General features: G+C 29.0%; 1 protein-coding gene across 1 annotated transcript; it reads right to left on the bottom strand.

The window, feature by feature from the left end:
* Positions 1-265: 265 nt before the first annotated feature.
* On the bottom strand, positions 266-1,480 carry LOC131630457 (probable zinc transporter 10). The gene is made up of 3 exons (XM_058901227.1): positions 890-1,480; positions 651-800; positions 266-571 (listed from the first exon to the last, which is right to left on the bottom strand). Exons 1-3 carry the CDS (start codon positions 1,478-1,480, stop codon positions 266-268), a joined length of 1,047 nt encoding a protein of 348 aa, XP_058757210.1.
* Positions 1,481-17,626: the final 16,146 nt, after the last annotated feature.

Below are 17,626 nucleotides of genomic sequence, written 5' to 3'. Positions count from 1 at the left end.
TTTTGATGTTATATTTACAAAACATGAGTAAAAAAATATACACTAACAAATTATTAATATATTAATATAGATAATATAGCTAAGTATCACTTTAATTTTCATTTATTTATCCAAATATGAACACATCAACATGGTAGAACAAACTATACATGCAGTTGGTTTTACCTCACAACAATATCAAACTTCCCATTGTAATATAAAAGTAATTCATGAAAATTTAGACTATGCAATCTGTGAAGAGATTCTTAACATTACATCAATAATTTTAAGCCCATTTAGCCATGAGAGACATGCCACCAGCACCAAGAAACACCGCAACATAAGATTTTAATTGAAGCTTAATACTACCCTGCATCCTCTTACTCATGAAATCAGCAGCAAGAAGATCAACCAAAGCCATGTAGATTAATAGACCAGCAGATGATCCATTAAGCAATCCAACAGTGATTAATGCTTTTGGACTGTTCTCTTTGTAACTACTAGACATTGCAATTCCTATTGCAATTCCAAGTGGTGTTGTAATTGAGAAGAAAAATACCATTATAGCCTTCTTTACAAACTTGTACTCCGCCTGTATTTCAAGAAATCAAAACGTTTTTAATAATTTTAGAATAATATAAAATATTTTTACACTGTCATCATCATCATACCTGGAGGATGCAACCGCCAAGACCCATGCCTTCGAACATTTGATGGAAGCAAAGTGCGGCAACTAGACCTTTTATCGAGCATGTGTTATTGGAGGATCCCATGGCAAGTCCTATCACAATCGAATGAACTACTATTCCAAGTTCTAATACCTACGTTCGGACGAGAGGTTCGGTAAGTAAAGTCTGATTAAAAAATTTGTTACATTTATAATATTAGGAGGTTGTATATATTATATTACCATGGCGACTACGCGATATCGTAGAAGCTGTGACTCCTCGCCTTCTGTCTTCGCCTCAAAATGGTGATGGTGACCAGCATGGACAACACCCATCTCTTGATCTGCACCTTCACCTTCAGCCGGAATAATAACATTTTTCTTCCCCTTCTGACTATAATAGCTAGTAGCCAAAGAATCCACCATCATTGTAACCACAGCAGATAGCATAGCGGCGAACCCCGAAAACGGAAACTCATGCCACGGTTTCTTATCCAAACAATCCGACCACAACATGTCAAATGAATCAGGAAGTACGTGCATGAACCCGGTTCCAAGAATAATACCGGCGGCGAAACACTTCACGATCACGAATAGATTTCCGTCCGGGCTTAAAGCCGGGACGGAACGTGACACCAAGGGTAAGCTCACTCCAATCATGCTGGTTACTAATATTGCAAATATTGCTATGATTTTAAGAGATATGGCTTTTTCTTTGTTGTTGCAAGTGTTTGTGCTTTCGCTCTCACAATCAGCTAGGGCTTGTGAAGTGAAAAGAGTGATTAAGATGAAAATAATGGAGATTAATTTTTGTTTAGTTACTAGATTAGCCATTAATTGAAGTTTTCTAATGTGTAATGCTCACTGAGCTATCTTGTGTTGGTTTTGATCGAGTAATTAAGCTTCATTGTAACTGATATATATACAGCTGAGGTGCTAAAGTTTTAGTCATAAATATATAATAAAATTATTTATGATAATGTTACAAAACACCAACTTGGATGACTATACCGTACAGCATTTTTTTATCAAGAATAATTGATTATCTTACAAAATTAATCGGGTACGAATTAGTACTACGGCAAGGACCATTTATTAATTTACACAGGGATATAAGGATAATATATAGTTTTATAGGATTGGTACAAGTAGTAGACATTTAGAGCCTAAGGTCTTCGGTTTCATTTTGATTCTTCTGTAAATAGAAAATTTGGTTAAAATGAGAGAATTGTTTGTCCCACGTATTATGTGACGAATATTAATCATAATTAAATACGTATTTAGAACACGATATAAAAATAAATGGGGAATTAGTCAATATGCATATGGCAAGCCCTAATGGTCAACAATACTAAGCAATTATAATTGTTAGGAGTGGGAGTGTAGTGATTAAGTTCGAACTAGGTATGATAATTAGGGCGGGTTTAAGCAAACTTATTCCCGCTTCCCTTTCAAACCTACCCCTGCCTCTACCCTCAAATTTCTCCGTCCTTCCTATTCTAAATGATGAACGGGTTTTTCCGTCCCGCATTTACACCCACCCACATAAAATGTAATTTTTTAAAAATATACATATTTTTATTAAGAATAATAATTATTCTTTAAATTAAATAATTAATTATTTTAAAATTAATTATAATACTTGATATTTTTATTTAATTTGTATTTTTAAAAAATAAATAATAATTCTAATAAACATAATATTTTAACTTTAAAAAAAAAGTAAATGAGTAATAAAATTATTAAAAATAAAAGTAATAAATTAAAGTAGATAGAAGTGGGCGGGGTGGATGTGGGCGGGTACTAGCATCCCCCCTCTCTGCCCCCTCCGCCGTAACTAAAAATCGAGTTTTCTCCGCATCCGCACCCGCCTCAGTAAAATCATAATTTCTCCGTTAAATTCAGGGCAGACGGGTCAGGACGGTGCCAGATTGATTTGCCATGCTTAGTTTGAACTTTAGTCGTCACATAAGTTGTCCATACACTTTCAGAGAGAAAGAGAGAAGAGAGAGTAATGTGATACATATAATAAATTTGTTAGAGCATCTTAATGTTGACTGGTCAAGCAACCAACTTAACTAACTAACTATAAAGCTACTAACAAATCCTAGCAGCCTATTAAGGATTAACAACTAACTTACCTTATTAATTCATAAACCTAAACATACATCACACCAATCATAAGTATTCCTTTATAAAAACAAATCTATCAATCTTCAAAGCCTATGATTGATCTATTATCAATAATGGACAAACTTGATTATAAAAACATAATTATTTCTCTAAGTTGTTTTTGTACGATCCTTACTTCAAAAGCTCTTTATATCTTATTTCCTTGCAAAGCTTATTAAACTTTTCTAAAATAACCTCAATGCCTTTTTCAGTTTTTCTTTCACTAATATGTCTTGATCTAAAATATCATAGTTTGTTCTTTTCATGAAAGTCTTCACTAGATAATGATGCATGGCCAATAACAGTGACACCATCTAATATATAAAACCCTTATATCTTAAACCTGTTAGCCCTAATCAACCCACCTTGTAAAAATATTCAACACCTCATGATCAACTTTAATGCAACATCATAGACCATCAAACATATTCAGAGACAATAAATTTTTCCTGAGTTTGGGAACCTACCTCACATTTTATAAAAGGAACACATAATAATAGAACATTTTAAGTTTGACTGTACCAATACCATGAACTTTGCAAGCCTTATTGTCATTGAGTCAAAAGAATCCACCTGTTTTTAGTTCCAGGGTCTCAAACTATTATTTTCTATGGAACATGCGATAAGATCTTCCTTAGTATATAAACCAACTCCTTTTCAGTCTCCACAATGAATTTGTTCTCTATAATTTACAATGAATAGAGTTATTGTTTCAGAAACACTATGTGAATCAATTATTTGATCTTATACAATGATTCAAGTTTGGCCCACGTAGAAGTTACATCCTTTTACTTAACTACTCCCCTTTGAAATTTATCTCCAAGGCACCAGATAATGACACTTATGCCCCTACCCACAATCTCATTCTTATATGCTTGTGTTAGACATTCATCAATCAATGCCTCGATCTTACACGCTTCTGCACATTTTTGTTGAATTAATATTTCTTGCATCTTCACGTTTCATAATAAAAAAATTCTTGTATATGAAAAACTTCTTGATATCCCAATTAAAACACATGGTACTCACTTGTAAACATAACCTCTATGCCTCATAGTGGACGCCGCTTGTGAAATTAAAAGTTTAACCACACCAAGATCTTTTGATGTGTGGGACAAAAAAAATAGCAGCCAAAATCTATGACCTTAAGCAAAATGAATGTACACATGGAGGGTGTTAGAAAATCCACACGAGCAAGAAAAATAAGATAAAACACGGGTACACAAATAATTTGTTTATCTATTTCGATCAAACTGATTTATTTTAGGGGAGAGAGAAGTCCTCAAATTCATTATATTTCAAAAAATTATTACATAGATTACAAAAGGATTACAAGAAAATAGCTTTTTAAATTCTCATGAACATACTCTATTATATACCTAAGTGTTTCTCAAACTATTAAACTCTCGATATGTGATTTTCAATCTCCTTAAGTATCTCCAAAAATGGTCCAATTAATTTTTAGTCACCATTACTTATAATTCCTCCAATTTTTTTAAGTCTTCACATGATTAGTTAGTGCATTAAAGTTATCATATTTGAAGCATTGTCTGACACTATATATATATATATATATATATATATATATATATATATATATATATATATATATATATATATATATATATATATATATATATATATATATATATATATATAGTCAAAGGAAGCATATTAAGTGAGAGCATTTTAAAATGAGAGATGAGAAGAACAAATATTAATCATTTGATTTATCAAGAGAGAGAAATTAATAGTCACATTAATGTAGTATAAAATACTCTCACTTGATATGCTCACTAGTGTCAATATATATATATATATATATATATATATATATATATATATATATATATATATATATATATATATATATATATATATATATATATATATACTCCCTCCGGCCTGAATTATAAGCAAATATTCTTTTTTTAGGTTCATTGAGTAATGAATGTATCTGGTCTTTTATGTAGACCAGTTACATTCATTACTCAATGAACCTAAAAAGAGAATATTTGCTTATAATTAAGGCCAGAGGGAGTATATATATATATATATATATATATATATATATATATATATATATATATATATATATATATATATTTCTTCAATCATTATTGTTATATTCAACTCAACTACTTTATAATCTAACTTATAATTTATCGAGGAAAAAAATAGTGTGACATCACCTATGTTGACTTTATACCTATCAAACAATAAAATATTTTACCTATTTGTTTGACTACTTATTTAAAGGCAAAGTAAACTTAATGAGGTAGCTTATGTGGCAATTGGCATAAACAATGTAAAATTGATGCCTCATGCTTGTATGCGTGTCCATGTAAGGGTTTAAGGCATGATTAGAACCTTGCCAAATAGGAGCTCGTGTTGAGTCTTGTTGGGTGGGTGTTAGGCACAAGTTTATAAATGCCACGTTGTCTGCTATGTGCCAGCCACAATCTATCATATAAGAAAATTGAATGTTCTTGAAAATACCATAATGTCCCTCCTTCTATTTTGGCTTGCCACGTGGTAGTCCTCTTTATCATCCTTTCTACTTTTTATCTTTTCCTCTTCCATTCTATTCTTTCTATTTAATACTCCATGTCTCTCTTTTTCTATTTTCTTTTTTATTCTTTCTATTTAATACTCTCTAACTCTTTTTTTTAGGACTCTCTCTCTCTTTCTCTCTCTTCCCATCTTCTCTTTTCTTTCTCTTGCTCTCTCTTTTATGAGTTACTGCATCTTTCACATTCTTCATTGTTATTTTCTTCATTTTTCTTCATTTTCTCATTTATTTACATATCATCTCTTTATCTTTATCAATGTATTACATTTTTGTGATTCTTTTTTCTTTTTTATTTTTTTAGGTGGTAGATCTACATGAAGATGAAAACTGAATATTAAATGTGTAAGTTTTATCATTTTTAGTTTTCTCAGGCTGTAGATCTATATTAAAAGTGTAAGCTTTGACATAAAAGTTTTCACTTTTTCACCTTCTTAACACTTTTTTCACTTATTTGATTTTTTTAAGTTGTAAATCTATCAAAACAAAGACAAACACATAGTATTTTTAGATTGTAGATCTATATTAAAAATGTTAACTTTAACACAAAAGTTTTCTCTTTTTCATCTTCTTAACTCTTTTGTTATTTCTTTTATTTTTTGCAGGTTATAACTCTATTGAAACAAAGAGGAACACAATACTGAAACAATAATATTGATAATATTTGTGAAAATATAAATTATGGTTGTTAATTTTATATCAGATCTATTATTTTAAATATGTTAATTTTAAATATGTTATTTTTATATCATATATGTAACCATATGTGTATTTTTAGTAATATCGATTTTTTTTTTCATTTTTGATATTCATGACAAAACTTTATTTTAAAATATTTTTAATTTATTTAGCATATTTTTTTTGTTTTTTAAGATTGTAGATCTATTGATAAAAGATAAAAAAAATAGAAAAAGTTAAGCAACCTTAACACCTTTTTCATTTTTTTTGAGTTTTATTAAAAAATTTATCTTCTATTTTAAGATTTATTATATATTTTTTAAATATTATAAAAATGAAGAAGTCTAACTTTTTTTTAATGATCTAAACATTGAGAGATTGAGATGAGAAATAAAGTGAGATGATCATTAGAGAGAGAATAAAATAAGATGTGAGGTTGTTTCTCTTTAAAATATATTCTATTATTTCTTTTAATTTAATGTCATTTATCTTTATTAAAATAATTATTAATATTATTAATATCATTATAATAAAATCAATTAAATTTTATTAGAATTATAAATTTTGTAAATGCGGACAATAGTGTACTAATATAGAATACATCAGTAATAATATATATATTATTGAATTAAGATTTCTTATTGTAAGCTTATTATTATAAATGACATGATTTATTTGATATGCTATATTTAACATTTGGATTTGAAAAAACATTTGAAAGTTATATATGTTGGACATGACATAAAGCTTTGCATATAATGTTGTAATGAGAAATTAAGAAGAAAAAAATTGTTGTAAATCATTCAACCAATTGGCATGCAATAAATGTTTGTATAATTACAAATATAAAAAAGTTAATGGTATTTATATTTTATTAGAGAGAAAAGTTGATGGTTTTGAAAATGAGTGGTTTACACATTCCAACCAGTACTTTTCGGGAATGGATTAGGTGACTTTGGGTTTTCATAACTTTGGTAACTTTAGTTTTATTTAAGGAGAGAGAAAGTAAATTTTTTGGAGGGAAAGTAGATGAGTGAGAGTGATATAGGAGAGAGATAGAGACAAAGTCATGATGACTTTCCCTCCCTAAAGTCACTCAAACCCAACCCGTACTTTTCACTTTCCAAGGAATTGCAATGAGTTTTTGTCCACCCACTAGAAACCACCAAGGTAAGAAATAATTTTTGTATAAAAAATGAAATCTACTGCTATCACTTGTCAAAATCCTACCCATTATAATATAGTTGCTGCCACAGGATTAATATATTCTTGCAAAAAAATGATTCAATAATTTTACCTATTATATTATTATTATTATTACCATTATTACCATGTTTATTTTTAATAAAGTGACAATAAATAAAATGTAATGAGTATTAAAATATAAACTATAATAAAATTAAAATTTTGATAATTAAGAGTATTTAGTTAGTATCTCTAATATGATTTCAACGAATTCACCTATATATAAATTTACTATAACACATGAAATAACTTATCGGTGCGTTTAGTATATTATCCAATTCAACTATAGTAGTAATTCATATCAATATACAAATTTGTTTTGTTTTATTTTGATGTTTTGTAATATTATTTGTTTTCAATCTATTTTAAAAAAATTACAATTATTCTACTTTCTAAAAACAAGTATCTTTAAAACTTATTCTATTTCATGTACTAAAAAAATCAATAACATATAATAATTGATATTAAATTTTAGAATTATGGTATAATATTAATATTATTTTGTATCACGGTTATTATTACAATAAGGTGAAATTAAAGAAAATAAAAGTAAATATACTTAAAATAATGTATAAATTTAACTGGCTTTGGCTTACCATTGAAATATTTGAATTTTGTTGTTCGTTTACAATGGTTAATTCAAATGAGATTAATTTATTTTTTTTCTATTTTTAAAATAAAATTAATGCATGTAGGAATGTTTCTCTATTATATTTTTAGACACAAATTTTAAGTAAATGTTGTAATATTTTTAAGAATAAGAATAAAAGGATTGTGGAACGGTTAAGAAATGCACAATAAATGTTGTAATTATGTGATAAATTCGTTCATAAACTACTATTTTTAATTTATTTTTCATCTAAATAATAATGGAATACTTAAATTCAATGTATGACTAAATAATGATGAAATATATTATCTTTATTGACTATAAATTCTTGAATATTAAGAATAATTTAATTGAATTTAATATGATGATAATTTATCGTTTCAAAAATTATTATCTTTGTAATCATGACACTATTTTTGTACTATATTAGGGTAAGCTACAAGTAAACTACAAGATCTTCAACTCACAAATTAAACTTGAATGGAAAATTAGAGTATCTTTGGATTGAGATTGAGACAAAATAGTGACAATGATAGAATCAAACAATGATGTTTTCTTTTTCTTTACACTTTCTTTTCTCTTTCCAACCTAGAGTATCTTTTGATTGAGATTGAGACAAAATAGTGACAATGATAGAACCAAGCAATAGTGTTTTCTTTTTCTTTACACTTTCTTTTCTCTTTTCAACCTAGGTATGATATGATTTGACCTATAGAATGTAATCTCATAAGTGTATCTTATATTAATTTTTTTACACATTCAATTAAGTTTTATCTTTATACTCTATCATGTTTTTTATTAAATATGTTGATGATTATATTTATTTTTTATTAAATATTTTATTTTATATTAAATAATAGACTTAGTGTTTATAAAAATATTGAAACTCGAAATATTTTATTACCAATTTTAATATATGTTTTTCTTACAAAAGTTGATAGTAGATATTTTAAATAACTTTTTATGACATGATAAAATGTTAAAATAATATTAAAATTTGAAATTTAAAATTTAACTATTAATTAATTTAAATTAATAAATTTAACAAAAAATATAAAAATAAATAAATAGTTAATTTATTTTTTAAAGTTTATGATTGTTTATTTGATGTTCCTTTTTCTAAAATATACTGACTACAATGACTAACACTAACACATATTAAAATATAATTAATAATAATATTATTATTTTTTGTATAAAACTATTTTGGCATAAAAAGATATTAAATTTTAATATATGGCAAACTGGTACTATTATTTTGAATATTTTTTACTATACAATTAAATTTATGTCTAATTGATACATATTTTTCAGAGAACTTTATTACATTACAATGTACAATATATTAAATTTTTATTAAATTTTAAATTTGTTTAGTTGCTATTACTTTTTAAAAAGATAATAAATATTATAAAATATTAAATATAATCTTTGTTTATTTCTATAGCCGTAACATTAGGGGTTTGGTATAAGGCTTGTCACTAAGTAGAGTAAATAGGAATAGTTGGTTGGTCTTATTTCTCTAAAGTTTTTGAAACAAGTATACGATGGTTCATTGTATTTATATTTTCTTCGGACATTTCTTAAACCTACTATTTAATATAATTTTTCTTTGCTTTCGCTTTAAAAAAAAAATAATTGAATTAACTTTAATTACTATATAACAAAATTATGATTATTATTATTATTATTATTATAAAAAAGTAACAAAATTTTGACTATTATTATTATTAGAAAAAATACAAAATTAACACGAAGATAGTTCATAAAACCTTCATTTTATTTCTCAACTTTTGTATAGAGAAAAATGTTGAAGAGTGATAGAGCAATAAGATAAAATACAAGGGAGTTTTACGCAGAACCCCATGAGTTGTCCAAAGGTGTAGATGAAGGCAACATGATACTATCAAGTGCAGTCCTTACATTGTCACGTCATTATCCAACAGTGCTATTGGTACCATCAATGATAAATTTATTTTTCTTCAAGGCAAAATACTATCTTATCAAAACTTAATTAAGCATATTTGGGGTGGCGTTGGGTGATCCAAAAGCACGGTAAATTTTCACGTTTACGTGAAAGCTACTATTTGTCGCTTCTGGCTTTCACGGTGGAAGATCCTTTAAACGCGCGTCTAGCCATTCCAAACTCATATCCAAACATGCACTAAGTGTTTTAACATAATATTTTAATAAGTGGTGCAATGTGTATTTGGTTTGTGAGTTTGAAGGACAGACAAACAAGTACAATTAGCTTATTAGAGATAATGTGACATGTAATTACAAAATCTATATTAGCAAAAATATAGTGTTGTTTACTTAGATAAAAATTATGTTAATAGAAATATTATATATTATAAGAAAAATGCTGCATAATTGCAGTTAGTTAGAAATAATAGATAATAATATCATTGGCTAATAAAAAATATGACTAAATGATTGGATAGAAGTGTAAGATGAATAGCACTCCCTCCATTCTTTATTATAAGCAAAATTTCACTTTTTAGATGCATTGAATAATTAATGTATCTAGACTATATATAGTCCTACTACATTAATTATTCAATGTATTTAAAAAGTGGATTTTTGCTTATAATAAGGAATTGAGGGAGTATGTAATAATATGTAATAATGATATTGTCAAGTCACTCAGTTTGTTTTTTTTTTGTATAATCACATCAATACTTTACTTTTAAGATCTTCTTTTCATTCTCTCCCAAGATATATATATATATATTTCCTTTTCCCGATACTATATTTTTTAATGACCATTATTATAAAATTAAACACTAATTAATAATCACTATTATTATGTTTTCTGTTTCTTATTTTATATACAAATCTCTTTTTTTATATTTTATTTTATATTTTATGTTATAGTATTTATTTATGATAGTGAGAAACACGTCATTCATCATTCAATAATAGTTATTTCAAATTGACAGTATTTCTAAATCTAAATTAATACAATTATTAATAATTTTTTAATAAATAGAATAATCTTCATAATGTTAAGAATTTTTGTTCTAGATATGATTGTAAATATATGAAAGTAAAAATGTTAAATATTTATTTATATATGACGGTTGAATTTGATAATTTTTTCAAAATTAAAATAGTTAATACTAATTTTTTTTAACAAAGACTCTTAACTTAACAAATCAATCATATGAAAAAAATCATATACAATTGTACATAATTAATAAATAAAAATATATTTCAGATTTGTAATAAATAATAAGAATATAAAATTGTAATATTCTAAACTAAATATATTTAAAATTAATGTATCCAATCCTAACACGGAATAAATTTTATTGTTTTTATAATTATTTATATTACTAAATTTTTTAGTATTTATTTTTGGATATATTACCATAGTCCTATTGATCTAAATATTTTTACGGGTAGCCGACCTTTTTCTAAACATTTAATTATTATTTTTCACGGGTACCAAACATTTTTCTATACATTCAATTATTATTTTTTCACGGGTACCAGATTTTTTTCTATACATTCAATTATTTTCTTTTTACAGATACCAGATATTTTCTATTAAAAAAATATACATTTAAAACAAATGCGCGCCCCATACCAGAACCCGTGCAAACGCACGGGTTTGTTACTAGTTATTAATCAGAAATTAACAAAAACACCACAGGCAGCAAAACAACCTTTATTTTTTTTTCTTCATAATTTAATATACTCTCCTTTCCCATTTATAAGAAAATATACTTTTTTAGATACATTGAATAAATAATGTATCTAGACAACATATTGTCCAGATATATTATTTATTCAATATATATAACAAGAGAATCTTTTCTTATAAATGAGACCGGAGATAGTATTAGAGATATTCCCTCCGTTTTTTATTATAAGTTGTTTTGGAAAAAAAATTGTATTTAAATATAAGTCGCTTTACAATTCCAATGAATAATTAATGCTATTTTTCCTATTATATCCTTAAATATTTATTATTCTCTCTCCTTTCAATTATATAAATTTATCTTCCACATGTCATTAATGAAGGATAATTTTGTAAAAACCTTCATAATTTCTCATTTTCATACAACAATTATTATTTTTCTTAAACTGTGTGAAAAGTCTAAAACGACTTATAATAAAAAACGGAGGAAGTAATTTTTAAGAGCTAAATGTACCGTCCAATTGGTGAAATATTTGAGTCACGGTTCGATGAGTAATTGATCTAATTGTGATTGAGTTGATTGATAATAATAGTATATGCATATATCAAAGTTAGAGGTCTTTTAAGATTATTGATGTGTCTCTCCGTCTTATATGGGTTGAAGGTTGAGTTTAATTATGGACTTCCAAATAGATTAGTGGATCAAATTAAGGGCCCGTTTGTTTTGGATTTTTTTAAAAATGATTTTTATAGTGTTATCAAATTTTGTGAAAATTTTGTTTATAAAGAAACTTTTTATAAAAGTTTCAAATGAAAATTTTGGTTTGAATAGTTATTCTTAAAATGTGATTTTAGATATTTCATCTATTTATGGAGAAAAAAATTTGGATTTCAAAATTTTAAAAAATCACTTAATTTTAAAGCTATTTCAAATAAATTTTTATAAAAATCATTTGTGAAATATAACTTTTTGAAAAAATTATGATTTTGACTAAGTTTTGGTCTTCAATTATGTATGTTTATGTTATAAGATGTCAAAATGAATGTTTCATTTTAGAAAAAACGAATATAAAAAAATTTGTAATATTTTGAAAAACGGTTTTAAAAAATCTATTTTCAAAAATACAAAGAAAAAATCCATTTTTTAAAAGTTGAAACAAACTGGCCCTAAGAGACAAAGTGTGTCATTAACATTGAAAAGGATTAAATACGTATTAGGAAGGACCAGTCATTATGAACTGTCGTTTGATTGGTGGGTTTGCGAGTAAAAACATTAATAATTTATACTAGGAAGATCCTTAAGTTCCATATTTGTTGGAGATAGAATATTGAAAGAGTTTATATAGAGTGGCATTCTTCACCTTACCAACCGGTTTTGTAAGCATGAGTTAGGTCAAACTCTAATATGGTATCCGAGCCTATCGATCGGACCATGGGCCGACCACCGTTAATATCCACGCACCAAGCCCCAAAAGAATGTTGGGTGTGAGGGGATGTATTAAGAAGATCCTAAAGTCTCCCATTGGTTGGTTGGAGATAGAGCATTGAAAGAGTTTATATAGAGTGACACTCCTCATCCTTGTTGCTTCATGGTGACTTTAGATACGTGTTGACCATCTTATGCGACTACGTGGCAGAAATTGACTCTTTATTTAATAGTGAAGTGATTCTAAAATGTATTCGCATAGATTAGTTTATATCATCCATTAGAAATGAAGATCACATTTTGTTGCACCCCTGCATGAAAGGTGAGAATGCATGTATGAGGCCGAGTATTACTATATGTATATGGCTGTTATAGCTGATTTAGAAGTGGGAATCCCCTTCACCACCTTTGAGGTAGACTTCGTAAAGGCGATTAACCTCTCCCCCTCACAACTCCATCCAAACAGTAAGGTTTTCATGAGATTTTGAGATCATCTAAAAGGCCCTTGATATAACACCTATTGTTGTCGCTTTCTTTTTGTTCTATAGGATGAAGGAGGTTGATTTTGGAATGTAGGTTTCTCTAAGAATCCTTTTTGGTAAGGGTTTGCTCAACATCTATTCGTCAAACTACAAAAATTAGAAAGATAGATTTGTCATAGTTTTAGGTGGTATTGATTATCTTGAAGTTATATTAGACGATGATGAATCATATCATTTTCTTCTTTATTGGTAAGACGATCCGATGTCGATACTAGGAAGGATGGTTTTGAGTTTTAGAATAATTTCGTATTTGAACGTTATATAGTTGATGGAGTGTGAGGAGGATAATTTGGCAATTAACGTTTATTTACATAAGTGTGTTTTATTTTATGCATCAAGTTCTTAGTTATTTATTCTCCTTTTAAACCTTGATGTTTTTATGTAATGAAGATGTCCTCCATCTCAGTGTTAGAAAAGAAAGGGTTGTACGAGAAGGCAAGGGCAAAGAGAGTTAAAAAATGACCCTTATGGTTTTCTGACTCGTATTCTAAGAAAAATGAAACCCGTGGATAAGAGAAAGATCATTCGGGATACACATATCTTAGTCATGAGATCCTCGTTAGAAGACACATCTGTAAGAACAAGATTGGTTCTGCATCTGGCCTTAGGTTTTGATGATAACTTTACATGTTATCTTAAAGAACAATTGAATACACTAACGGTTTTCTTTCTAGGGTGTGGTTGTTTCCTTGTAGGTTCTGACTCTGGTAAGAAGGCGTGTGACGTCATCAAGTTCTGAACTAAACACTCTGGAAGAATACTAGTGTTGTGTTACAATGGAAGTCAAAATTTTGGAAAGCTACTTATGCAACGGTTCCAAGGAACGTTAGTACAAGAGCTTCTGATTGTGACTTTGTAAGGAAGTTTTGGAGGCCTTATAAAGCTTTACTTCTGTGTCCCATATTCTGAAGATGCTGAAGACGAGGTTCTGTTGAAAAGTTTCTAAGGATCTGAAGACATTTGTTCTGAAGACCAAATGCTGAAGACTCTAAAGACAAGGTTCTGCTAAACAAGCTCTGAAGACTCAAAGACTTAGGTACTGAAGATTCAAGTTCTAATCATCTACAACATGTTTCAATCAACATACAATCTAAAGCCTCTAAAGACTTAAAAGATCAAGGACAGATTGCATATGATGATGAGCATAAAAATACTAACATAAATTGTGACCTCTACTCTCACAGGGTGGCATAAGAATAGTCCAACATGTACTTGTTATCTACTATTCTCACCATGAATGTTGGGGAATTTACAACTGTACTTTGCATTTCCTATTCTACACTTCAACGGATCTATGCTTCTCTATAAAGGAAGCCATTGGACAAATTTGAAATCAACATGTCAGTTCTACAAAACTACACAAAAGCGCTGCACAAACTATGGTAGAGAAATCTTTGTATTGTTTTATATTTTAGCAAGGATCTTTTGTTCGTATCTTGCTTATCAACACTTTTGTGTTGTTGTACTGAAACATTGTGTAGTCTGCTAATTATAAGCATCTTTGTAATACACTCTTATAATCAACTTGGTTGATTGTTTCCTTGGGAGACTAGGTGCTAGTCAGAAGCCCTGAGAAGATTGTGCTTGCGATTACAGTGGTTTCATGATAAGGATCGACTGAACTTGTTAGGGTTGTCAACAAGGTTGATCAGAAACTTATTGTGGTTGTTTCATAGAAATACTAGGTGCTAGTCAGGAGTCTCAAGAAGGCATTGGTTGGGGTCAACGTGGTTGTATGTAATCATGTTGGTTATAGTAGATTAAGTCCTTATTGAGAATGCAAAATCACATTGGCGGGTGAACTGAAGTAACTTTATTAACAGTGAACCAAGATAAAAATAATTGTGTTAATCTATCTTTATTCACTTGTTAACCTTGTGTTTTGAGTTGCAAAAAGATTAAATTTGGTGCATATGAATTCAAACCCCCCTTTCTTGTGTTTCTCGCACCTTTAATTGGCATTAGAGCTCCGGTTCTGGTTTTATACACTTAACCGTGTCAGATAAAGATTCAGACAAGTTTCAAAAACACTATGGTTGATCCTACGCCACCACCGCCACCAGTTATCAATGAAAGAAATCGCTACAATGCTAAACCTCCAATCTTTGATGGAGAAAAATTTGATTATTGGAAATACATAATAGAAAGTTTCTTTTTGGGCTATGATGTTGATTTATGGGATATGGCAGTTGATGACTACGTACATCCTGTCGATGCCAAAGGAAACAAAGTCGAAAGATGAAGAATGAACGACCGACAAAAGAAGGAGTATAAGAATCATCACAAAGCTAGAATCATTTTGTTGAATGCAGTCTCCTATAAAGAGTATGAAGAGATAACAAATAGAGACTATGCCGAGTCTATATTTGAATCCTTAAGAGTGAATCATGAAGCACTACGCCAAATTTGGCTTTTAGCAGCACCCCTACGAAAGCGCTTTTAGGAAAAGCGCTGGCATAGGCTTCGCTAAAGACAAAATTAAAAAACACGCTAAAAAAACGCTCTAATAGTGGGGGGGTATGAAAGCGCTTTTAAGAAGCGCTCTGGTAGGGGGGGTTGTGAGAGCGCTTTTCAAAAGCGCTCTGGTAGGTGGGGGGTACGAAAGCGCTTTACAAAAGCGCTCTGGTAGGTGGGGGGAACGTGGGGGGAACGAAAGCGCTTTTCAAAAGCGCTCTGGTAGGGGTGTTTAATGAGAGCGCTTTTTGTCAAAAGCGCTGGTATAGACCAGGCTATGAGAGCGCTTTTCAGAAGCGCTTTAGTAGCCTTTATTACTAAAAATTAAAAACCAAAACACGCGTTACTGTTTCTCATTTCTCTCTTTCGTTTTCTGCAGAACCCTTCCGTCCACCACTGTTCTTCATCCACAAACCCTCACTGCACGCGAAACCCTTCCGTCCACCACCATCGGCAACCACCGTCGGCGTCCCTCCGTCGGCTTCTCCTCCGTCACTCGTTTTATCCACCGCCGGTGAGTTTTAGGTTTAATTTTCAGTGAAAATTTTATTTGGTATCAAAGATTGAACTTCTGCCTGCAACTTGTTTGATGAAATGCCTGAAAGAAATGATTTGAGTTGATAATTGATGAAATGCCACAATCCTTAGTAGGTATTTTTAAATTCTAAGTTGATTTACTTCCGCTTTTCATGATTCAAAAATCCATGGTTTTTTGGCTGTAGTGTTGATAAAATTCTGAAGTTACTGAATACAAAATAGACTTGCCACTGTTTATCACAAAATTTTGGCATTTCATCAAACAATAGTAACATAGTACGGCTAAACTTGCACCATGAGTATCACAAAATTTTGGCATTTCATCAAACAATAGTATCACAAGTGTAGCTTATTAATGTATTAGAATGAGACTTTTCTATTAGAATTGAGTTAACCAAATCTTTGTGCCATCTTCAAATCTTTGTCTCTGGTTTCTACTTTAAAATATATATTATATACTTTTATTTATATATAATAACTCTATGATATATATGTTGTGTGTGTATGAGATTGAGAGTGATGGTATATATATATTGTACAATAAATTGGCTTGTTCAAGGATGCCAAGTACTGTAAAGTATGAGAATGACAGCACATAGAGAAATTAAATAATAAATAATATATAATAATAGTAATAATATATACCTTATGAGAGTTGAATTAATGAGGAAGAGAGAAGGTAAAGAATGAAACAAGAGTGAGTTAATGTATATAGACAAGGATGATTCATAAGGTTTGCTTTTGAGCAAAAAGTTTTATAGCTTCGTGTTAGTAGTGGTGTATTTAATTAACTGCATCGTGTGTCTTGTGTTAGTAGTGTTAGTAGTGGTGTATTTAATTAACTGCATCATGAGCTATTCACCCATTCTTATTATAATCATACATTGAATTGAATTTCTTGTATAGGTCTGACTGGATTGATAACTTTGGATCTCTTTGGAGCTCGTATCATTGACTCTGGTACTACATATTTAGGAGTATGTACACACATCAAACTATTGTTGATTTCCTTTGTTCAATCGATTTTGTCTTGGTGGTTACTAACTTTGTGAATTTGCTATAGGGGTAACTTGTGTATAGTGAAAGTTTGATCGTTTCCCA

Source organism: Vicia villosa, unplaced genomic scaffold, assembly GCF_029867415.1.
Source record: "Vicia villosa cultivar HV-30 ecotype Madison, WI unplaced genomic scaffold, Vvil1.0 ctg.000684F_1_1_3, whole genome shotgun sequence".
Classification (NCBI taxonomy): domain Eukaryota; kingdom Viridiplantae; phylum Streptophyta; class Magnoliopsida; order Fabales; family Fabaceae; genus Vicia; species Vicia villosa.
Note: the sequence above shows the minus strand (reverse complement) of the source record. Positions and strands in the feature narration are given on the sequence as shown.